Consider the following 25,684-nt stretch of genomic DNA (forward strand, 5'->3'; position numbering starts at 1 on the left):
CGATGGAAAATAGAGAGCACACAAACAAAGAGAATTTTTCAGCACAGCACTAAACTCCATGCTTTGTGTACAAAAAAAGGTTCTTAGGCAGCAGGACTAAGAAAGATGGTGGGTTGGATCCTGAGAGCCGTGGGCAGAAGGAAGCTGCTTGAAGAAGTCTTTAGCATCCTCTCCTTCCCCTGTTGAGCTTTTTGGAGAGTTGAGGCTCCCTCTTGAATGGTGTGGGAAGGGGAGGGGGCTGCTGGGGAAGGGATGAACTGGCCAAAATTGGATGGAGACATATTGCATGAGTGCTGCTCTGTTTCCCAGTGTTTCCTCCCAATTTTGGGGATCCCTGGGGAGACTTTTCTGTGAGCATAGAGGGCTTCAGGTGTGTGTGTGTACAGGAAAGTAATCTGCAAGATTCTGCACCATTCTCAGGATCTGACTCCATGATAGTGTCAAAAATAGAGGGTTCCCAAAAGCTCTTTCAGAGTCTTGGATGCCACCATCTTTTTGTAAGAGTAATCACACCCTGCATTTTCTTTCTTTTTTAAAGCAACACCACCACATACACAAACAATCAGCCAAGGTCTACTGCTTCCATTAACTTGTTTAAGGTCCTCTGTAATAAATTTACAACTGCTAGGATGGATTGGTTTTAAGCAGGGTGACTATCTGGCAAAATGAAAAGCTACATATCACCCACCAACCTGCCCATGGTTTTGCTCCTCCAGTCAGTGTAATAACATTTTTTCCTGTAAGAATAGCAGAAATAATCTGAGAACAGTTGCATACAAAGGAGAAGGAAGAAGACTTAGGAAATAGACCATAGTGTTTTGTCACAAGCAGATTTACAAAATAAAGGTGCAACAAATCACAGTTCCAAAGGCAATCAAATATCTTTAAAACCATTAACTTGGAAAACCTTGGCTAAAATTATAGTACATATCGATAGTATAGTTAGCTACTTTAAAGATTTAACATGCACTAAGAAGTTACAGCTTCAGAAAGCCCAGAGACTATAGATCTTTCCCCATTCATTTGCACACTGATTTCTTAATGTTATTGTCATTATATCAGCTGATATTTTGCACACAACTGTGGACAGCAGATGGCTGTATGAAGGAACTGGAAATGATTGCTTTTCTATTTCAATATTTTTTTGCTACCCTTAAATGACTACAGTAATGCCTGAGTTGTTTTTTTTTAAAGTCATGCAATTATCTCTGCAATTTTCACTGACGATATATATAGAGGGGGGGGGGGAGAGAAAGCTATTCATGAGGCACACTGTAAACACAAACTTCATAGTTTCTTTGTAATATTGGAATTCTGCCTTATACTAATTAATAGCCATATATATATATATATATATATATATATATATATATATATATATATAAAACCCCCGCTGATGCTGCTACTTAGCTGGAAGGATGGACAAAGTCTAGCAGAATTCAAATCATAGATTTTATTGAGACCAAATCACACTTGAAAATAAGCACTTACAAAAATGACAGATGGCTTTCATCAGATATGCTTTTCATAGAATAAACTGATTGAAATTAATGACTAACTTCAGTCAATTAATTGAAGTTGGTCTACTCTTGAGTACAACCAAGTTGGATAGCCTAATGTGTATTTTTAATTTAATTATGTTTTAACTGGGCGCTTTTAAAACTTTTTATTTTATGCGATTTTATACAGTTTTGCTGTGATATTGATTCTTTATTATGTCGATCAGTTATTTTCTATTTGGATTTCATTGCTTGCTACCTTATGTGGTTTTTTTAAAAAAATATATATATATCTAAAGATAGAATATAAATGTAACAGACAGAGGGACGGTGAATCATATAAGAGTATATGGAGCTCAGAACTGAAGAAAGGACAATTTATCCATTTTAGCATGTCTGGGCTCTCATCTAACTTAAACTCTGTGGTCAGACCAGCTGCCAGTGCTGAAGACTGATGCCCTAGTCTGTGAGACCCATCTCTGCACAGCAGAGCTGGAAAGGGGGGTTTTGTACATTGGGAAGGAAGAGACAGTACTACCTCTTCCTATCTTTCTTTTTGTCATCCTATGAGCCATTTATCAGCCAAGAACAGCAACTCAATCGTGCAACACTCTTCCCCAGAAATAAGCAGCTTTAATGGCAAGTGAAGTAAGGCAGACCATCTCTTCTTGACAAATAACATCTGCTCAGTTTAATTTAATCTGTATCCCAGTTCCCATCCTTCCTACAGAGAGTTCTCCAGTTTAGCTTGCAAAAGGCCTTGCATCTGTGCCATTTGCTGGCTTGGTCCATTGGACCAGGCTATCAAATTAGAGATAAGGAGATTGGCAAGGGCAACTAGCAATTCAGGTGGCCTGCAGCTGTCTGAACAATCTCAAGCTGAGTTGGAAACCTGTTGCTTCTCAGCTCTGGTCCTGAATGAACTTCTTCCCTATCCCTGTTGGCGTAATGGGCATGGAATCTGTCACACCAGTGCCACAGAAAGGGGTGTGTGGTGGATGCAGTCTGCCCCGGGTGTCATCACTGAGGGGGGGGGGTGACAAAATGGCAAAAATATGAGTTTTTTAAAATAAAAAATGGGGCCCCCCCCTCACGAAACTTTTTAGTTCAGTCAACAAACAACGAAACGCGGCTGGCACTGGGCGCCACACCGCAGGGGCCGGCACTTACCATGGGGCCTGTAGCGTGCCTGAGCCACACATCAATCTTGGGAGTGATGTGGTGGCTTGGGCGGCTGCAGGCTCCACACTGCCTGAAAGAGCAGCACGGGGCTTGCATCTTCACACCATCTCCCCCTCAGCCGCCCTACAGCTGAGGGGGAGGTGGTGGAGAGGCTTTGCACAGTACACCCTGACCTGGTTTGCCCTGCCCCCATGGGGGCTCACTCTGCTCCCAGGTGCAGAGCGCGTGTGCTACCCCGGGCACCTGAGTGGCTAGCTATGCTGTTGTGTCACACACAATATTTTCCTTCTCAGACTCTATACTGATGTGAAGAAGGAGCAGAAGAAGCCATTTTGCAGGCACCACCACAATGTCACACTGTTATCTTTCCCCCCTGGCAATGTCCACACATCTGTTTGATGTGGGGAGGCCTTCGTGTGTAGCATTCTATATGTGTGAGCTGCTGTATGGTTTTGAATTCTGAGTGTACAGAGAATTCAGATCGCATAGAAGTCCATCTGCATAGGCCCTCATTCTTCAGCTGCTCAAGGCATGGATTAGTTAAAGAGTTGGGCCAGGAAATCAGGTGTGGATAATGCTGGTCTGAATCATCGTTGCACAGATATAGTCACCAAAGGCTTTTGATGCACAAAGGTGGGAATAGCAGAAGGTTGGAAGAAAATAGGAGGAGAAAAGGAGGAAGGAAGAAGAAGAAGCAGAAGCAGACAATTGTAGCAAGAATCAGAAGTAGCAGGAAGTCATTGTTCTAAACTGATTTAAATGCAGCATTTTTATATTGTTGTAATGTGCCTTGGAATCTTATGATGGACAGGTTGGAAATCCATTAGCATAAACAAACAAACAAATCTCCGTACAGTTCAAAACATGAGCCAATAGTCTCTTTCATGCAAAGGCAACAAGTCATTGTATTGTAAATGTCTAGTTTTCCATATGAGTCCTTTGTAAGAAGAAAAATAGCTACATGATGGGAAATTCTCAGATAACACCATAGCACGGTCTTCATTTTGACTGCTGTCCTAAGGGGTGTTCAGATCACCCCCTCCGTGCAGACATCTAAGATGTGAAAGGGACGGTAGACCATGCCTGATAGCCTTGTTCCTGACATCCTGCACCCTGAGGGCAGCACCTCCAATGACCGTGCATTCAGGCTGACATTTGAAAGTGGATTGGGATTCTTGACTGTGTACAGGAGCCGACATGGATGCATCCTCCCAGGAGGTGCACAGTTTCAAAACACCCTGGGAGAAAGACTAATCCAAGGTCACACAGTGAGTTGCACAGGCTCTTAAGCGCGGACAGCTTTTAAAGCATAAAAGCTGCTGGATTAGTCACCAAAGTGTTACTTTTTGTGCTCTTCCATATGCATGAAACAGCTCACATTGTACAAAAAGTTCCTCATAGATCAAAGCAGGAAAGACTTCTAAGAGCAAGCCCTGCATTCAAACACTTTCATTGTGATTTTCCTTGTTTTACTTTTGTTCCCATTCTCCCATTGCTGAAGTAAATATGATAAAAATACCAAATTGTTTACAGGATTGCTGACGACCATTGTAGTCACTTGCTGAAAATGATTTGCTGTCTTTTTTGAACTGATGGCTCATTTTCTGACAATTGGTCTAATCCATAACCCATTCAGTTCTGGAAGAATCACACTGAGTTTAATACTACTGCTCAGGAGTAAATGGGCTCTGGACTGCAGCCAATCTGCTTGAGTCAGCAGCTATAACTATCCTGCTTTGCTCCCTAGGGATTAAACTGGATTAAATGGGAGCAGGGTGAGGGGGAGCAGTTTGGGTTATTTAACTTTCAGAAGCTTGTAGCTAAAGAGAGTTTTGCATGTGATGATCCTAGAGGGCCGAATGAAAATGTGTATTCTTCCTCATTGGTCTGGTAGTGCAAAGTCATCAGATCCAAGGCGGAAACTTGAATTCAAGTTGTGCAGGCTTTATGTGAATCTATAATCATTGCAAGTGACAGAGGAATGTGGAAAACAGTCAGTTTGGCTTCTATTTCCTCTGCTGATTGTCACATCTGGATAACAGCAACAGCATTTCTAGTAGCCCTCACACAGCCTATGCCTTCAATAGGTGTAATGGGGGTTTCCATCATGGAGGAGGGAGTCCTCTGCCAATCCTAGCTCCCTCCTAGAATGCAGATAATGTATTCCTTAGTGTTTGATTTGTTGCCATAATAGGTAGGGCCTATTTTCTGTGGACATGGAAGGGTAGACAAAGAGGCAGAAAGTGGTGACTCGCTTTTGGTGCTGACCAGCTTGTTGAAGCTCTAACATGTTGCAGATTCACAACCTCACTGGGGTCCTTAACTATGAAGAAGAGGCATATGTGTGAACAGCTGTACACTGGAGTAACTTTAAGAACTGGTGCCTGAACTTGGTTTTACCCTTCCTCTTTGTTTCCTTTTGTGTTGTGTTTTTTGGAGGTTCTAAGCCCGAGTGCAGGAAAGCCTTTTTGACCAAACAGCAGAGTAGATAAATAAGTACTTAGGGCCCTTTCTCATTGGCGCCAAATTCACAGCCTCTGAAGAGATGTGAATTTGAGTTTTGAGATGTGTGTGGCCAGTGTTGCACACACACAAACACACAGTGTAAGCATGGGGAAGAATGTCTGTACACCTTGTTTAGTTTTAATTCCTACTGAAACTCATGGGAATTAAATTAGCCATGACAAAAAACTAGACTAGCTCTATCTTGCAACGCAATCTAGACTTCGCCCAGTTTTTAAAAAATGGTGGGCTAAGATCTTTCCATGTGTCTGAAAACTTGGAGTATTCAAAAACTGGTCACCTATCCCAGCCACACACAAAGTTTCATTAGGTCAGTTATCAGAACAAATAATGATCTGAATCCACCTCTAGAGATCTAACAGTAGAAAGACTCTATTCATAAAACTATTGATGTCCTTGCAAATATTAATTAATATTTCATTTATGTTCCACCTTTCCTCCAAGGAGCTCAAGATGGTTTCTCCCTCCCCCTATTTCATCCTCAGAGCAATCTTATGAGGTAGGCTAAGAGACAGTGACAGGCTCAATGTCACTCAGTGAGCTTCATACAGTGCAGATTAGAACCCCGGTCTACCAGGTTTAGTCCAACACTCTAACCATTGCCACACCTTCTCTGAGTTAATAAAATAACTGTGATCACTGTAACTTTGCATGCGGTTGTATTGCATATTTCTAGAAAACAACCATATATTCAAGAAAACGTATGGAAGCACGACAGTAATTTTTTAAAAAAAAATTCTAGTAAAGCATATTTCATTAATACATGCATTAAAAAAACTGTTTAAGTAAATTAAAAAAAAAATGAAATATTTCATATTACCGGAAAGGCATCCTGATGTTCATTCTTTCAGCGTATTTGCACAATGTATCCCAAGGACAATGGATTTTAACAAACATAATATCATGGTTTGTAACAGCTGGCTGAAAAAGTAACCAAATAGAATTGATTAATGTTCCAAATCCAGGTGGGCACTGACTTTTGTGTCAAACTTGGCCTTTAAATTTGATCCCTGTGGTTATGGAAATTTCAGCTTGCCATGCACTGCAGCTGGGATTAAACACAGCTGTCTGAAAGGAAGAGGCCAGCTGTCTTATCTAAGCCATCTTCGAGGATGAGGCCATTAGTGTCTTGAGAACAAGGCTCACCTGTGGATGGAGTATGGCCAGCCCTCTCTTAATGTGGGCAGATGTAACATATGAGCCTGACCCCTTCCAGAAATTCTTTTTGCAGTGCTTATGTCCTCCTGCCCCCCGCTGAATGTCTCTGCATGCTTCTATGGGTTCTTGGCAATCTACTGTTCCACAGAAGTGGTTTTGATATCATGTTGAAGCTCAAATATAATGCGGATCTTAATGTGGAACTGAAAACAGAATAAACTGCCGTGCGAACACAGCCTCAGATGGCGCTAAAGATGTGGTTCTTCTATTCAGAATAAGTCTCTGCAGAAAGGTGGAAAATGTAACATACCTCTCTTTCTAACATCAGTCCTTCTGCCCGAAGGTTCTTTTCAAAAGTGCTCCGTTTCTCTATTTGTAGACTGGACTTTTTATAGACCAAAATGTAATCAATACGTTTTTTGCCATCCTTGAAGAAGAGACCTGATGTTGCTAGGGCGCTCATGTCATTCTGAAAGAAAAATAAAGACAAAAAGCGGGGATGGGTGGGTGGGGGGGATGTTTAAACATAGTATCATAGTCCAGAAGATTTTTTTTAAGGACTGCTATGGGCATGGATGAGGGACATGAGAAATTCACTTTGCCCAAATGGTAAAATTAAGCCCTGATGGCCAAACCCAGAAGACTTTTTTAAAAGAATGCTGCAGACAAAAACACACACAAATTTATGGAATTTTGAGTGGGCACTGAAAACTCACAGGAAAAGGGGGTACTTTTATGGCATGATATAACTGTAGAGTTCAAAGGGCATTTGGGAGTTATTTGGTCCCAATCCGCACTCAATGCAGGGTGCAACCACAGTATCACTGATGGATTTTGACAATGGTGTAAACAAAGTAAAACCAAAAAGACTGCTCTGGCAGTGAGAGCTGAGAGAGAACTCACAGAAGACAGATGGGCTTTTTAGGGAATTGTCCAAGAATTTTTTTATTACTATTACTATTACAAGTATTATTATTTTTTCTAAAAAGGTTTGCTGCAGCTCATTATGAAATGAACAAAAGAATCCTAAGTATGTTTACTCTGAAATAAATCTAACTGAGTTCCATGGTACTTACTCCCTTGTTAGTGTGCATAAGCTTGCAGCCCCATTTGTCTTTTGCATAGTGATACATATCCATTTCTGTTTTAACTAACAAGGGTCAGTGGCTGGAACAGTTTAGGTAGTAGCAGAAGGCAGTCGCTCCTCATTACTATTACAGAATAGAGCTGCCAAATATCTTTAATAGCTCATGATGTCTCTTAATATATGCAAGTTCCTAGCAATATGTCTATATTTTATGCCTAAGTGCATATCATGCAACAGCCATGCTCTCTAAAAGCTTATGAAACCAAAAGTCACAGTGCAGTCCAAGAATTGTCAAATATAAACACTAGAAACACTAATATTAGTACTAGCTGCTGGTCAGGCTATGGGCACTGCAGTCCTAAGCATGTAAATTCCATTGGAAATTAATTCAGTGGGCCTTAACTCTTTGGCAAGTGTGCATAGAGCAACCACCTCGATTTTACATTTCCTGCCTACCAATTTTTAACTGTACATTACATCTCTTGCCCTAAACACTGAAACAACTCTTTGGTTTCTAAAAAAACCCATGCATCTAGAGGTGCTTGAAGAACACAGTTTGAAGAAGCTGAATGTTAGAAGATTTAGCACAGATAAAAGAAAGTACTTTATGCAGTGCAGAGCCAAATATTGGAGCTTGTTCCCCCAGGAGGCAGTGATGGCCACCAACTTGAATGGTTGGTGGATTGGACAAATTCATGGAGGAGAAGGCTAGCAATTGCTACCAGACATGATGGCTGAGTTCTACCTCCGCAGTTGGAGACAGCAATGTTTCTGAATACCAGCTGCTAGAAACCATGTGAGAGAAGAGGGCTCTTGTGCTGATGTTCTGCTTCCTGGTTTCCCACAGGCATCTGGTTGGCCACTGTGAGAACAGAATGCTGGACTAGATAGGCCTGAACCAGCAGGCTATTCTTATGTTCTTAAGGTCTTTGTGAATTTCTGTACAAACTTGACTTGATCCACACCTTCCAGATGAATGTTGCAAATGAAAACATAGTTATTATTCAGATAAAAAAATCAAGAAACATGCATATTGAGTGGGAATAAGTTTACATATACACATTTTATAGAAAAACTGCATCCGGAAGTATGTCTTTCAATTTCATGCATACTTCTTTCCATTGCAGATTAATGTGAAAATATGCCCATGCACATTTAGTTGTGTTTGTTACGCTCAGTTTTAGTGTTTATACTATTTTTGTACGTCACTTTGGGTCATTCCTGCTTCTTCTTCTACTACTACTAATAACAATAATGTTCACATGTTTCCAAGCTCTTCAGAAATATTCACTGCCCTTTGTATGAGGTATTAACAACAGCAAGTCACTGCAACTCTGTAGGGAAAATCACATACAGTATTTGGAATATATCAAAGACGGGCAAAGACACTGATTCAGCACCCATCGTATACAGCTGCTGCTGATATAACTCCTATAAAGCTTTACTGCAAATTCAGTTGGCCTTTGCACAGTAAAACATCAGGGAACTATAAGCACCACTAATAAATAAATCCTCTTTCTTAAAACAGTGTCTGGCCTACGAATAAAGGAGAAGAGGGTTAGTGGCTCTCTCTCTTCTGCTTCAAACTTCATTTATATATTTCATATTAACTGCAATGTTGATGATACTGAGGTATATTCTACCTTAGCAGTCTGAAGTGAACAGCAGATTAGGAATTCATTGCACTTTTAAAACAGATTGTTTCTTGATACCAGTAAGCTATATAAAAACATAATAAAACATTAAAAAACCTCCCTATATAGGGCTGCCTTCAGATGGCTTGAGGGTTGGATAACTCCACACCCTCCAACATTTCTCCAATGAAAACAGGGAGGTCTTACCATACGTTCCAACATTTCTCTGTTGAAAATAGGGACATCCTAAGGAAAGACGGGACATTCTAGGATCAAATCAGAAACTGGGATGGCTTCTGTAAATCTGGGACTGTCCCTGGGAAATTAGGACACTTTAACGGACTATAACAGTGAGTGTGGATGAAATATGGTAAAATTGTTTGTTTCACAAGTGGTGTACCCAGAGCTATGTGTTTGGATTAGAGCAAGGCCAAAACTAAGCAAACAAGTGGGACTGCCACTAAAATGTTTACTGCTTATGGTGAAAGCCATTTATGCCATCTTGCATGATACTTCATTCATTATAGTTCATTATAGAAAGGTGATGTTATTGGGAATGGTACTATATCACCTGTATCAAGATCCACACTCAGGGAATGAGTTTGCTATTAGCATATAGGATGCATCCTTAAATATGCATCAGTTGTAACTCTAAGGCTAGTCAGTGGTTCTTGTCCCCGGGCTTTTCCTCATCTCCATCTTAGGGTCCCGCTTTTCAGTAGTACTCCAACTGAACTATATCATATGGAACAATAAAATTTATTGAGCAATGTGGTGCATCAGTCCCCCCCCCCCCAAGGCTCCCATTAATAGCTAGCAATAAAAATAGTCATAATCTAAATGGGGAAGTATTCAAATGAGTTCAGTGAGAGGGATTTAAAAACAAGCTTAACTCTATGATGCGGGTGGTGCTGTGGGTAAAACCTCAGTGCCTAGGACGTGCCGATCGCATGGTCAGCGGTTCAAATCCCCGCGGCGGGGTGAGCTCCTGTCGTTCGGTCCCAGCTCCTGCCCACCTAGCAGTTCGAAAGCACCCCGAAGTGCAAGTAGATGAATAGGTACCGCTTTATAGCGGGAAGGTAAACGGCGTTTCCGTGTGCTGCTCTGGTGCCGGTTTGCCAGAGCAGCTTCATCACACTGGCCACGGAAGTGACCCGGAAGTGTCTGCGGACAGCGCTGGCTCCCGGCCTCTAGAGTGAGATGTGCGCACAACCCTAGAGTCTGTCAAGACTGGTCCGTACGGACAGGGGTACCTTTACCTTTACCTTTAACTCTATGACTGCTATTTTAAACACACTAATTAGGATGTGAACCAGTAGCATCACATCCAGTGGGGCAGACCCACTGTGTTAGCTTCCCAGCAGCAAGGTTGCTACCACTTACTGGGAAGCAGAGGAGCAAGGCAATGCGGAGGTTGGCAAAGTGTGGCCACATCAGTGAGTGTGGCAGATTGGCCTGTAAAGTTTAAGCTTCATTTATTTGCCCAGAGATACGAATCAGTATGTGATTCTTAAAGTAGCCTCATTTTCAGTGGTTTCGTTCTCAAACGCTGATCATTGAACTGTTGGGCGGTAGAGATATACTAAATTAAGACATGCAATGTTTTTGTAAGTCACATTTATGTACAGTGGTACCTCGGGTTACATACACTTCAGGTTACATACGCTTCAGGTTACAGACTCCACTAACCCAGAAATAGTACCTCGGGTTAAGAACTTTGCTCCAGGATGAGAACAGAAATTGTGCTCTGGCAGCGAAGCAGCAGCAGGAGGCCCCATTAGCTAAAGTGGTGCTTCAGGTTAATAACAGTTTCAGGTTAAGAACGGACCTCCGGAACGAATTAAGTACTTAGCCCGAGGTACCACTATACTGCATAGTATCTTTGCAGATCTCTTTAGTCCCTCCGATGCATTGTAAGGCATTTCTTTGCAGTACAGTAAATTTTAATTTGATTGGGTTAGAGGTTATTTGGAACAGAAGGCCATGACAGCCTCAAATAGCACAGCTGTCAACTCTTTCTCACAGCGAAACACCTCTGTTATGTGAACCTCTTCTTCTATCGTTTTCTTTTGTAAATTTCCTTCTTTTCATTCTTAAAGATGCCCTTCTCCAGCATTGTACCACACATCTCTCCCCCACCCTTCTAAGTGTATCACAATATACACTATTCCTGCAGCCCAGTTATTCCTGGCTGTTAGTCGAGGGTGAGATATTGTATGGCTGATGCTGAATCAAGGTAGCACAAGTGTTACATTAAGGGGAAAGCAATGTATTTAGTGATTGGGAAAGGCCTTTATTTGGCTTCCAAAATGTCAACACTGCATCACACTTGCTAACAAAAGAAATTGAATATAGTAAAATGTACACACCACCTGAACTAGCATGACATTTGCAGAATTCCTATTCTTTTTTGTAAGAGGTAAGAGCAATGTCATTGATGTTATAAAAATCAATCCCTTTTTGTTCCACACTCCTGATTGAACATTAATCCTAATAGAAAAGTTACATCCAATGCATAGTAAAAGAATGAAATAAAAAATGACCAATATATCAAAGGTCCACTTCGTAGATAAGATTCCTACAGCTTTGATATGCCTTTGGCTCTTTATTGATCAAGTGGACTTTCTTGGATATGCTTCACGTCAGATGGGGGGGGGGGGATAGCAAGTGGCAGGCTGGTTGCTGCATTAGAAGACCTATGTTGCTGAGGTTCTCTTTATTATAACTTATTGATCGAAATACCAGCATTCCTGTTATATGTGATAATGAACTCAATAACAGAATCTGCAACTGGTGTTCTCCGATAGCCTTTTCGCCTGTACTACCATGTAATCAATGCAACATTAAATCCATTTTCCCACTATATTTTAGCTATGCTAAGACATCACTGGTTGGACAGCAGCCAGGTGAGTAATTTGTAAGTTTCATGCAAGGCACTAATTTGAAACAAAGGACGGACAGATATTGCCACCTGGGCGATTAATCAAAGTCTCTACAAACTGACTTCAGACTTCGCACTGCTGTCTGCAGTGTCCCAGACTGAAGGCGATATTCTAAATCATGCTTAATTTCTAAATCCATAGGTACAGGACCCTCTGGCCTAACTAATCCCGAGTTGCTGAAAACAGATGTGTGACATAGTGCTTGTCATGGCTCAACAATGAGATGAATAAATATGATCCCATCTGCCTGTTAATCTTTGGTGGACCATCAATTTGGGAGGAAAATCACATAGAGCATGGTGTCAAAACAGTTGTTTAGGAATATGTTTGCCTGTCATGCATCAGACTCTGATCCTGTGTTTTGTGACTTTCCTGCAGAACAATGGATGATTGGTGAATTGATTTGGTACTAAGGAAACCTCTGCAGCTTCTAGCTCAGTGGTTCTCAAACTTTTATCTGGGACACACTTTCAAAATAAAAAATTGCTTATGCTGCATCAAATTTATTATTTATAAATACATTGAAAAACAACTAGGATAGTCCTCAGTATCACTTTATACTCCTGCTTACATTTTGAAAAGATATATATCCCTATTCTGCAAATAAATGTGTTTATACTATACTATAACGTTTAAATGTTTCTTGAATCTTCCCACCAAACTTGCTGTTTTCTCCTGCCACACCAGAGAAAGAGACAGATAGATATAGATACATTCTGCCCATATTCTCTTTATTCTCATTACTTTACTTGTTTCAGGGGCTGAGCATTTCTGCTTTATGATGCTGATTGCAGTTTTTTATTCAGTCCACGGGTCATTTAGAACTAGGAGACTGGCAAGTCGTGAATTTTCTAATCTATTCTTTGCACACTATCCTAATGATAACAAACTATGCCATTTTACTAATGATAAAATGGACTGTGAATCTTGGAAACATTTGAGCACGGGCTGAACAAAGATCACCCTCAAAACCATGTACTATTTATCTTTGAACTTGGTCTGGGAAAATGGTCCATATTCTGATTATGACAAGACCATGAGACAATTCATCTCATGAGACACATTCATCTCAATATTTGGTATACTTACAAGGCAAATACCTAACATACTGCAAATCTAAAAGTGTTGCTATGTAATTGGTAAGGGTATGCATCAGCTCTGGGTAAGCTGGAGTGATTTGGGAAAGGTCCTCATATTGCTAAATCAGATTGCACCATTAATAAGGTGTATTGATTCAGATCAGGTCTCTTTAACCTTCTGAAAAGCTCAGTGGTCTTCCCTGTTCAAAAAGTGCACAAAAAATGCACAAAAAGTGTATCCCCCGCCCCCCCTAGAAACAAAATGAAGCTGACTGACTGGGAAAATTCCCAGAGCTTAATAGATGAGGGAATTTTTTTGTCTTGATGGACAGGTCTAGCTTTTATCCACAGTGAATTATTTTCCCAGGGCAAACATTCCCCAGGCACAGTGTGGTGAGGGACTAAAAACTGTTTTTCATTTAATCTATGCCTTCTCCTATTTTCTCTATTGTATCCCTCCAAATCCACTGAGAGAGCAGAAGCCCACCCCCTGTCAATGATCCTTTGGGTAGCAATTTATGTGTGACATTTTCACCTCTCTTTCCCCATGCATGTCAATGGAGAGTGCTTTCTCTCCCAGAGAGAAGACACTGAATCTCCAAAATCTGTGGGAGGTCATGGAAGCCCACTACTGACCAAGAATCCTAAAGAGGTCCTTGGTGGAAAGTGACATGCCCTGCACCCAAGTGTTTCTGGGGAAACCATGCTCTTCCCCCCAGAATCTAATTTGGTCGTGAATAACTAGACTGGTTCTGAATCAGACTGGGCTGCTTCCAAAAGCTGCAGGTACAAGTCAGCACTTGGGGCTGGCTCACCTGCCTGGTAATTGACAAAGGCATGGGTCTACCAAATGATGCGAATTTATCCTTTTGAGAAAGAGATAAAAGAGATCAAGCCTCCTGCTGGAATTGTCACAGCTGTTGCACAACTATTGAGGGTACTGGAGCCAACTCCAGGCTAGTATTTTAAATTCTAATATCCAGACTATTGGCAACACGGTGCCTGACATATGTTGATGGACTACAACTCCCATCATCCCTGATCATTGGCCATGCTGGCTGGTATTGAGTGGGAGTTTTAGCCTATCATCATCTGCACAGCACCACAGTGGCTGCCTCTGTATCAGTAACTTTAAAGTTCATCAAGTAATTGTAAAGCTCATCTTCTGCAGAACATTTATAAGCACTGGATTCAAGGGGGTGACATATGTTTTACTTGAAGTCCTATAATAAAATACTATGCAGCTAGCCAGCTGATGATAACTTTATCTCTGCCTTTCTTTCCCTTTCACCTCTTTTGTGGCACCAAATCACAACGCTCTCTGCTGTTATCTTAAATTGCTTCCAGAAGAACAGGCATTTTCAGCTGTAAATCTCAAATTCCCAGTTAATTCACAATTGACTTTGCTTCAGTAAGGCTTGTTACCTTGGAAATAGGATAATGCCTCATGCTAGTAGTATTAGTGTGAAGCTATGCTGGGAAATTCTGACAATAAGCACAGAGGTCTTGTGTACCACACGTAGCAAGCGGAGCATAGCTATATGGTGGTACTATACTTTGTCAAGTGCTGGATGCTGTTTTAGCATATGACACTGACAAAACAACTAGAAGCGACAAGATGGAACCATCTGTCTGCTTGTTAAGACTCACCATTATATATAAATCAATGCACATGTTCCGGGCTAGATTTTCAGCATATGATAAACAGTAGATGAAGTCCAAAATATGCTTGAACTGTGGTTTGAATAGAGGGTTTTGTTTTTTTCTAGGTTAACGCCTGTTACCAAGTTCACTGGAAGTGAGTGTAAGATTCTAATCTCCCACAGAGAAACATTTCTTTTATAATAAATATCCAGACAGCTTTATAAAATGCAGAGCAGGAAACATGATTGAAAACCTGACTCATTTGATCAAATGAACAAACAACAAAAATTCTATTATTTGTACCCCTCCCATTTGAGTTGCCCCAGCCACTCTGAGTGCCTTCCAGCATATGTAAAAACTTCACCATCTTTACTTCAGTTACCACATTACTCCTTGTTTCAGACACTACCCTCTCCGTAATACAGCTGAGCTTTGCCTGGTCATTTGTAATGTTAACCGCTTCTCTTGTACTAGAAAACTATTTGACCCCAGGGATGCCTAAAAATGAATTGCAAACAAAAAATGATGGCTCGCTGCATGATGAACAAACTTTGCATAATCTTGGGTAGGCAATGAGAAAAACAAAAAGACGGCAAACCATGCAACACATCTCTGTGCTAGCAAACCAGTAAGTGATTTCTCAAATTACACAGGGTGCAGTCCTTCAGTTTCTCTGAAGTCAATGAGGGATTTTAAAGGAGAGAGATTATAGTTACATTGAACCTTAAATTGCCAGTGTTAATACAGTTACTTAGGCAATATTTCAGAGTTGTTTTTGATCAGACGTTTAAACAGAGATGCAAATCATATTCTACAGAGAAGTTACTCAGCTGCTGAACAAGCAGCAGCTCAAGATACTACATTTCCCTTTAACTAGGAATTATCTTGCCCTAAAACAGAAACACTAAATTATGTATGTTACCTTTTTGTCCATGCTTGAAAGTGAAAGAGCAGCATTTGAAGGTAGAAGGTCTTCGTCAAGGTAGCCTTTTCCATGGAGCTGCTTCTCTGTAGCCTTCATAAAGCCAAAGATTTCAGAATGCTGGAGAGAGCCTCTCACTGCTACAACTTTATAGAACTGTTGCTGTCTCAACCTTCTTGGTAATGTGAAATTGCTCCAGCGGGATTCATAAAAAGAACCCCTCGGAGGTTTCTCAAATTTGAGCACATAGTTCTATTATACAATGAGTGTCCAAAGACAACCCATTATTATCTTAAGTCATCATGCCCCCAGGCTTTCCTTGGGTAGGCTTGATTCACCACCTTGATATTCACTCACACATTACTTAATATTGGAAACAGAAAGGAGCTTGATTCAATAGTCCACACTGAGGCAACGTTCCCAGTGGTTTGTGTAGGAGTTTTGCTTTGTCAAAAAGAAAAAGGAAAAAAAAGAGCCCTGCGTGACCGAACTCTAAATGCAATATTCACTCATCATCAGCACCAATATTTAAAGAACCACAAGGCTCAAAGCCTTTCTGCATAGACTTTGATATCCTTCCCTGAAACAGTGAACATTTCATTTTCCACAATGCCGTTTAAAGCCTTGTATCAGCTTCATAGTTACACGGCGATTTATAACTTGTCCACGGTACCTTAAACCCATTAGCATAGTCATTTGCTTCAACAAGATCTGTTTTATTTTAATAGGGTTCTTACTAACCATTCTGAAAGTAATTTGCTACTAATGTACTTTAATATGCTTTTGAATCAATTATTAAAGCAGTTTGATCTACTGATCATTTAAGCAATAGCTATAAAATATCCACACACAAAGAGAGAGAGAGAAAATAATATTGTCAAGCACTTTTAACTGGTGAGTGTGTTCTCCTTAGGATACCCTGTGCTCACTCTGCTGTGAAGGAAAGTTGAAAAGTGGAGAACTATGGGGAAAACCACCTTTCTGAATGTGGGTATTCTCATTTCTAGGACCACACTAGCTGAGAAGCAAACCAAGTGTTCTCCCCATCCACAGAATAAAACCAACGTCCTAAATGAAAGAACCCAGCTAAAGATAATTGTTCGTAGAAGATGGTGGCAGCTTTGTGGGCTTGGAATAGCATGACAGGGTACAGTAGTGCACAGGTTATAACACCCTATAAACAGATGTAGCAGGAGAGTTTTGCAAGTTTCAAGCTCCTTATTTTGGTGATTATGAACTTATTTTCACTTCTTGTCACTTTCATAGGATGGAACCAGTAGGGATGATAGAATGGTTCAAGCAAATGTGTGGAAAAGTTGGGTCAGCATTCTGCCTTCAGAGTATACCAATGATTTCTTTCTGGGTTGGAGGAGGATACAACTTTCATACACAGCTTGAAACGATTGATGCCTTGCTAATTGTGATTAGGAGGGGTGGCAGATTTGAATACAGTGCACCTGCAACTAATGCTAATGTTACATACGTGGATGGAGAAATGTAAATAGATAAATGGAAAGAGGGAGAAACCAGACATTCCCTCTTTGAGACTGGACACCTCTATCCACAGTGAGTGACCCAACATCAACCCAGGCTCTGGCCACAGTTGTAGTACTAAACTAGATGGCCACTGGTTAGTTATAGCAAGGGAATTATTTTGTTTCTGTGCTTTTTTTACATGAGAAGTCTATCATGTTAAAGCTAAACCTCAAAAACCAGATTTGGCCTTCTGAAGAAAGATGGACTATCACTAGGATGGCTAAATTCAGATACTCTGAAAATCAGGCCACTTAAAGCAGGAATCTCCAGCCCAACAGTGTGACGCGGCAGCTAAAAAAGCCAATGCAATTCTGGGCTGCATCAATAGGAGTATAGCATCTAGATCAAGGGAAGTAATAGTGCCACTGTATTCTGCTCTGGTCAGACCTCACCTGGAGTACTGTGTCCAGTTCTGGGCACCACAGTTCAAGAAGGACACTGACAAACTGGAATGTGTCCAGAGGAGGGCAACCAAAATGGTCAAAGGCCTGGAAACGATGCCTTATGAGGAACGGCTAAGGGAGCTGGGCATGTTTAGCCTGGAGAAGAGGAGGTTAAGGGGGGATATGATAGCCATGTTCAAATATATAAAAGGATGTCACATAGAGGAGGGAGAAAGGTTGTTTTCTGCTGCTCCAGAGAAGCGGACACGGAGCAATGGATCCAAACTACAAGAAAGAAGATTCCACCTAAACATTAGGAAGAACTTCCTGACAGTAAGAGCTGTTCGACAGTGGAATTTGCTGCCAAGGAGTGTGGTGGAGTCTCCTTCTTTGGAGGTCTTTAAGCAGAGGCTTGACAACCATATGTCAGGAGTGCTCTGATGGTGTTTCCTGCTTGGCAGGGGGTTGGACTCGATGGCCCTTGTGGTCTCTTCCAACTCTATGATTCTATGATTCTATGATTCTATGATCATGCCTCTGAATTTAGTCACTGTTATGATAGTAGGCTAAATCCCCTTCCCTCTTGCCATTTCACCTCTGTCCTCCTCTTGCTATCTCACCTTTGTCAGATAGCTTTCTTTGGCAGTCCAACCTCTTTCCATAGGAGGAACTGAAGATGCTACTTCAGCCAGTATGGAAGTGGGCCTGGTTAGCAAAACAAGAACAGAGTCCATAACCAGCCCACTCATTTATTTTAGTAAATTATTTTAATTGCTGAGGTTCAAATCTGGTGATGAGGGTCCCTGGTGATTTACCAGTGAAAAACAGACCATTAAAAAACCTGCACATTTTAAAAATTGCCTGGTTGTTTAAATAAAAATTCCTGATTAAATAACAAGTGATAAATACATGAAGAGCTGATGTCCCATATTCAGCTAGATCATCAACCAATGATAATGTCATTAACATAAATTTGCAAGTGAAAACTGTACAAGCCCACTGATAATTGCATTTCAAGGCTATGACAAAGGAACATATTCTAGCTATCCTGCTCAGAGAAACATTAGTCTTAGTAATTCAGCTCTAAAAGCAAACTGATTAACAACAGGGTTCAGGACGTGATCTGTTCCTACACTGGTTTGACTTTCCAAAAGCAAAACGTAGGAGTCTTTGAAGCTCAAATGAAACAATTTTGCTTCTGTTCCATTGATAGGATAACATGATATCAGTTTTTTTGGCCAGCTAGCTGCTCTATTAAGTCTAGCATTATATCCATAAGTAGAAGTAAAAATACTGGTAGTAAACCACTTTGTTCATAGACATAAACACAAGTGGACAGACATGGACACAATACTCACATTCTGTCTTTATCTTCTCAAAGACAACTCTCTTTTTTATTTGAGCCTAGAAAGCACACCCCTTTCATTTGCAATATCTCCAGCACCCAAGTCTGTGACTGCCTGGACACAAGAAACCCCATCCTGCTTCTCAATACTCCAGAACTGCACACCTTCTCCCCCCCCCCTTCTTTGAGCTCTCCCATTCCCTTCTCTAAATTCATGAGGTGCTTGCTTGTATTTTCCTAGATCCTGGGATCATCATTCGTTCTTCTGCATTCAGCCAAAGCTTGAATCTACCCTATGCTCTTCTTAAGGCAACTATTAAGTATTTACACTTCCACATTTCTAATTTGTTCCTTCGTTTTTCCGTGAACTTTGCCTTTAAAGAGATTTTTTGTATAAGAATCAACAAGCAAAAAGGAGTGCTCTGTTGTGGAGCCCATGCACTGCTATTCTTGGCTACTACCAACAAACAGTGGTTTTGGGGTAGATGGGACAGATGAAGAGACCTTTCTGTCAGTTTGCATTTCTTGGTACAGAAAGTATTGATCTGATGTGTAGAGATCTTTCCTATTCTAATTAATTCAAGAGGGTTCTGGAAGCTTTTCTCTGTGAAAGAAACTGGTGCAAGCTGGAAATTTCTATCTGCCACATAAGTTTCTATTCTAGAAACAAGCAGAAGGTTCCTGGTGTTTGGGTTATTCCTTCAGAGAAGCTGAGTACAGCTGGCTTAAACTGGTTCTGTTATCTCTTTCTGTCAAGGTCAAGCTGACTATAATAATGCCAGAAGGAGTCTGGGCTTCACTATCTATTTTTCCTTCTGGTGTGGTATTCTGTATAAAGTATGCTTAGTGTTAAGGTTGTAGTCTTATTATAAGTTAAAGTTAAGCAGCTGCAACTGGATTTCTTATGGACAGTGCCAATCCTGAATGTATTCAATTTGTGACCATTATGCTCATTTGCCTTCAGTAGCAGTAAAGCTCTGCTGGATGAAATATTAATTGCCTCTGTTCTGTTTTTTTTGGGGGGGGGGAATCCTGCAATGTGTTTAATTTTTTCTCTGCTAACTATACGTTGAATTCTGTTCTGGATCAATATGAGTAGAATTCACGACACTTTCCTGCCAAGTGTTGATCAATGAGGAAGGCATACACAGTTTACACAACTGCTATGCAAGGCCAGAACAGAAACTCATAGAATTCTGTGCAAGCTGATGAAAGCAGCTTCTTTTGTCCCAGCTTGGTCACTGGAATACTGACAGTGGATATTGATAAAAGCACCACTATACATGGGCAATTTTTATGAATAAGTAGGGACCAGGGAGGAGTGTTTCTCTCTTGCCCCATCTCTACATTTCCCCTTCAAAGTCTAACCTGCAAGTATTCATTCAGGTGAAATTTCTGCACAACTCTTCCATTCCTGAAGTGTTGTAACATACACACAAAACATGTTTTTCCCCCTAGACTATGACAAACCATCCAGCAATAATTTATGATTGATAGGTCTTGGGAAAGCAATTTTCCAATTAGTTCAAGTGAGTAATTTAACAACTGTGGCAGATAAATGAGAAGTGCACATGAAGTTAAACTTGTGGCATCCATCAAGTTGTGCCATTTCACTTTACGTTCAGGATTCTACTCCTCATATTAACATTATTTGTGGCTGCATTTTCAGATTGCATTTGGTGGTGATTGGTTTTCCATCAAAAGGCTTTCCCCTCCCTGTGGTTCTCCTCTTAACTGGTTCCTTCTTCCTGCAATCCAATTTCAGATGCTGAACAATTTTGCATTAAAGTCACTTAACTGACGTGACGACTCATATCCCACTTAAACCAGTGGGTGTTGAAAGCATTCAAGGCACAGTGCGATAGTTAATTTGAACATCTAAAGAAATGAGCAAAGTGAGAATGGACGATTGGAACCTGCCTCAGGAGACTAATGGAGAAAAGTTACTCAGTCTGACTCAAAAGAATAAGAATAAGAGATGAATAAGGTAAGAGATGAAGAACTTAATAGTGGTAAGAAACTTTTCTTACCAACTTTTCATATACCACTGAAAGTAAAGGTTTAGTATTTCACATCAGAAAAATGTATAGTACTTTCTCTCCTCCTTTTAGAAATAGTAAGTGGTATTCATTCCATCAGCACAAGAATTTGAACTTGTTCACTCTAACTTCCCCTCTCCCTGTGTGTACCCTGCACCCTTCCCAAATCTGCTCCAGCGGGTTGAGGGAACCCCAGAACAGATTTAGGGGGTGTAAGGTGGTGGGGAAAGCTCCATTCACAAGCAGAAATCTTTGCGCCTATGGGACACATTAGTTAGATATCATTCCACTATTTCCTTTCTTATAAAATGTTTAAATCGCAATGTATGTTTTGGATTGAAATCCTGAACCAGAATATGCACAGCATAACCCTATTTGGCCAGTGTAACAAATCTAAACTGATCAAGAGAATCTGCTTTTAAATTTCACAGAATTGCAGAGTTGGGAGGGACCTTGAGAGTCATCTACTCCAACCACCTGCAATGCAGGAATCTCAACTAAAGCATCCATGACAGATGGTCCTCCAACTTCTGCTTAAAAACCTCCAGTTGAGAGTCAGTGAAGTATAGTAGCTAAGAGTGTCAGATGGATTTGGAAGCCCAGTAAAAATCTTACTTCAGCCCTTAGGCAAGTTTACAGGGCTGCCAAATGAAATTCTTCTGAGCATGGAAAAAAAAAGGGTACTCAGCCTTACCTTCTTGCTCTGCATATCTATCTCCTTGTTCACCACTTTGAGTTGCCCAGCTACACTGCTAAAATCAGCATGTTTTGGTGATAAGTAGGGGGGACTCTTTTTTCCTCTCCTTTTGCACCACTGTTACTTCTCCTTACACTTCTGCCACTTGTTAGGTAAGTGAAAGAAGAGAAGTCTTCGAGGGATGACAGACTGGCTCAGAGGACAGTTGCTAGGGGGAAAGGGGGCTGTTAGGAATCGGCCAGTGCATTTCCCCAAATCCTTCCATTGGCTCAAAAATCATATTTGAGCTTTCCCAATTCTTTGAAGACATATTCAGGTAATTTCCAAGTAAATCCAATATGAGCTTGCCCATCTCTAGTAACCATGGATATTATTATTCCTAACAATGGATAAAGGTGTCCTGCAGTAAGGCAAGGCCCACGTAGGGGTGTAGGACAAGGTGAGGCAGGGGGCAGCCTAGATGCTAGGCAAGGCCTATGGGAACACAGAGCCCTGAATTTTCTTCAGCAAGGGACAAGAGGAAATTGAGACTATATATAGCAGTAGCAACAGGTGTGGCCTGATTGTTAGCAGTACCTGTACTGCAAGATATAATAATAATAATAATAATAATAATAATAATAATAATAATAATAATATTAATAATAATAATTTATACCCTGCCCATCTGGCTGGGTTTCCCCAGCCACTCTGGGTGGCTTCCAACAAAAAAATAAAATACAATGGTCTGTTAAACATTAAAAGCTTCCCTAAACAGGGCTGCCTTCAGATGTCTTCTAAAAGTCTTGTACAGTGCTACCTCAGGTTAAGTACTTAATTCATTCCAGAGGTCCGTACTTAACCTGAAACTGTTCTTAACCTGAAACACCACTTTAGCTAATGGGGCCTCCTGCTGCTGCCGCATCGCCGGAGCACGATTTCTATTCTCATCCTGAAGCAAAGTTCTTAACCTGAGGTACTTTTTCTGGGTTAGCGGAGTCTGTAACCTGAAGCGTATGTAACCTGAAGTGTATGTAACCCGAGGTACCACTGTAGTTGTTTTTCTCTTTGACTCTACTTAAAGGGCACCAGTCTTCTGCACTTATCTGCTACTGCAATGGAGCTGGGGAGCCTGAAGTCCACCTGGGGTTTCTCTTAGTCAGAGAATGGCAGTGGCTGTGCCACATCTTTGGGCTGGCCCTGCAGGTTCATCTCACAGCAGTTGTTCTGGGTCTGGCCCTGTGTGCCTTTTCCCTTCAGGTTTGGAGTCCTCCCTTTCATCACCTAATGAAGAATAACCCTGGTTCCCAACATAATAAAATAAAATGCACAATTCCACTATAAAAATGGCACAGAAGAATGATGCCGGTAAATGCAGTTCAGTCTTAACCAAATCTTCATTTTTAAAAGAAACCCAGTTATACTCCATACGTTTGTTCACACACTTGAACAAGAGGACAGCAGGCGTTTTTCTTAGGAGATACTAATCCAGTGCCTTTAGCACCCCCGAAGGTTACGTAACCAGCACCCATTTACTCTGAGTTGAATAAATTGAAAACATACATGCCCACAGATGATTCTAACGCAGCAATTCGTGGTGATGGAAAATCATACCCAAATCTGCTGACACAGTAACACATCTTCCAAGAAGTCATTATGCAGCGGTCTGTCAAAGATCGGACAACTGCAAACGTTATAGGCCATGATGAATTGTGACATTGCTCTTGGCAATAAATAATCTCTAGTTTCAGCAGTTTATCACAAGTGTTTGGCATTTGATATTTAGGACTTTTTGCATCAGTAAATTCTGGATTCACCTGCAGGGGTTGTCAGTAGCAAAAGCCTATTGGAGACTATCCTTTTTTTAACAAGCTTCTTTAAAGGAGATCTTTATCCTATTTTGGATTCAAAATTGTTTTCACACCTGAAGTTCTTTTTGTTTGCATATGGAAAGGTTTTTACACGTGGGATGTTTTTTTAATTGTTTATGATTGTACTGTCAAATTGCTTTGAGATATTTTATGGGAAGAAATTCAGAAATGGAATCAAATAAATAAAATCCAAAGCCCAGTCTACACAGGTTCAGTTTATATTTCTGAACACTAGAGGATTATGGAAGGCTAGAAGAGTGGATCCTGTTAACAGTAAAGGAAGGGAAGATCGCCATGGCTAGTGGCAGAATCCTTTGGTGAGTGAACAGAAGTGAGTAACTGGAACCCAAAGTGAGGTAGTACAACTGATGGAGACTTTGAAGGGACCATGTCCAGCAGGGAGCAGGTACTTGGCATGACTGTATGATTAGGGAGTGAGGGCAGTTAAAGAGCCAAATAAACTCACGGAACAAGCAATGAAATATATGCTACTTTATGAATACTGCAGAAAACCGCAGCGTCAACATAGCTTCCTTGAAGTAGCACGTAGGAGTCATGTTGCTTTATCTCATTGGCTGCCTGTCAGGGAACTGCCATCAGTGCCGGAGGGAGAGAGCAAAATCCAGAGGGATTCCGTAGAGCGTCCCGGGATTGGGAGAGGCAGCCCATCTTCTGGGGAAGAGAATCAGCGTAGCACTAGTGGAGAAGGGGGGCAGATGGGGGAAGCGGCGAGGCGGTCCCATGACTCCTTGCGGGGGACCAGCGGGGAGAGTAGGAGTCCTCCGTTGCCCACGCCCTCCTTGCACAGAAGGCTTTCGCGCAGAGAGAGTAGGAGAAGACTAGGCGTCAAAGAGCTTCTTTGCTGGAAGAAGTTTAAGAAATGCCCACTGATGGATTCTGCCAGCGATTGAGACAGCCACGGGTGAGTGGCTGTCCGGAAAGAAAAGGTTCACTCAGGCAATCCAGCCAGGTGTTTGCACTGGCTTACGCACGAGCAACTCCTAGAACCATTACACTGCCCTTACCATTTTCATGGATATTATACTCAAAATCCTTACACAGTATTACAGTGATGTAACTTAAATTACACCAATCTTTTGGGTAAGAGGTTTGAAAAGCTTTAATGCCCTGAGCTTGCCGCACTGCTGAAAAGTTTCCTGCGGAAGTCAATATGAAAGGGATTAAGAACTTCATCATTTGGCCCCAAGAGAATGACTGGTAAATAACTCAGCAATGAATAATGAATCCCAGGTATCTGCCCTTTACAGAAAATTGGCCTCTGCTGTTGAGGACAGCAACTAAATAGTTTGCATTAGCATGCAGACACCGTTCAGAGCCCATGAAACTTTTCATCTGAAAGAATCCAAGCTGCAGGAGTTACAGCCTTTCAGAAGAGGTTTACAACTGCAATGAAGCATCTGAAAGGTCTGTCAAGAAAGCTCACAGATTACAACAAACTTCCCTCTGTTTGTGACGCAAACTAAATACGACAATTAATCACGTATATGTTTTCCTCACTGGTTTTCTTTTTCTTTTCTTTTCTTGACAAATATATAAATTTAATTTAGAATATTTTAATTTAAAATTATAATTAACTGTGATACCACAAGCTTAAACAAAGCACAATGTACTATTAATTTTAAAGAAAGGATATTGTCCTGCCAAAGACACAGAAAGTTACAGGTCTATAGCATTGGTTTTTAAATGCATTACAAGTGGACAAATTATATATGGTCACAATTATATGATTTCTATAAAACCATTCTATCTCAAACCTGACATTATCATGCCTTTTCTTTCCTTATTCAAATCTGAGGCAATGGGTTAGGGTTAGGCCATAGCAGCAAGCTTCCCAAGTTTTTCCATTTTCCTGAAGGCTGGCCCACAACATCTTCATTGGAAGGAAGAATCTGCTTAAGCCATTATTGTTAGCAAAGTCACCACTTTCAAGCCACATTTCGCTTCATGGGGTAAAAGAAAAAAAATGTTTCTTTTTCTTACTCAGAAGACCAATTTTGAATTAATAATAGGGCCAAAAGGGATGAAGATGTGCCACCCCTCTACCCTTTGAGCATACTTTTAATGCAGACTCACACTTTTGAATAAAAACAAGTTTCAGAGAGAATATCCACACAGGCACAAGTAGTTTAACCCTGTACTGGAG

General features: G+C 40.9%; 1 protein-coding gene across 5 annotated transcripts in view; it reads right to left on the reverse strand.

Moving 5' to 3' along the window:
- The window catches only part of ANO3 (anoctamin 3), a 230,818-nt gene that overhangs the window by 66,307 nt on the left and 138,827 nt on the right, over positions 1-25,684 (reverse strand). For 3 of the 5 annotated variants that reach the window (XM_083428088.1, XM_083428090.1, XM_083428091.1), the window contains exons 5-7: positions 6,673-6,831; positions 6,025-6,125; positions 693-737 (exon numbers count right to left, since the gene is read on the reverse strand). In XM_083428088.1, coding sequence (XP_083284214.1) covers positions 693-737; positions 6,025-6,125; positions 6,673-6,831 — 305 coding nt within the window. Of the gene's footprint in view, positions 1-692; positions 738-6,024; positions 6,126-6,672; positions 6,832-15,670; positions 15,994-25,684 lie in introns of those variants that run through there. The other 2 variants (XM_083428092.1, XM_083428089.1) reach the window with 2 other exon arrangements.

This window comes from Podarcis tiliguerta, assembly GCF_965153285.1.
Source record: "Podarcis tiliguerta genome assembly, chromosome: 1".
In the NCBI taxonomy this organism is placed as follows: Eukaryota; Metazoa; Chordata; class Lepidosauria; order Squamata; family Lacertidae; genus Podarcis; species Podarcis tiliguerta.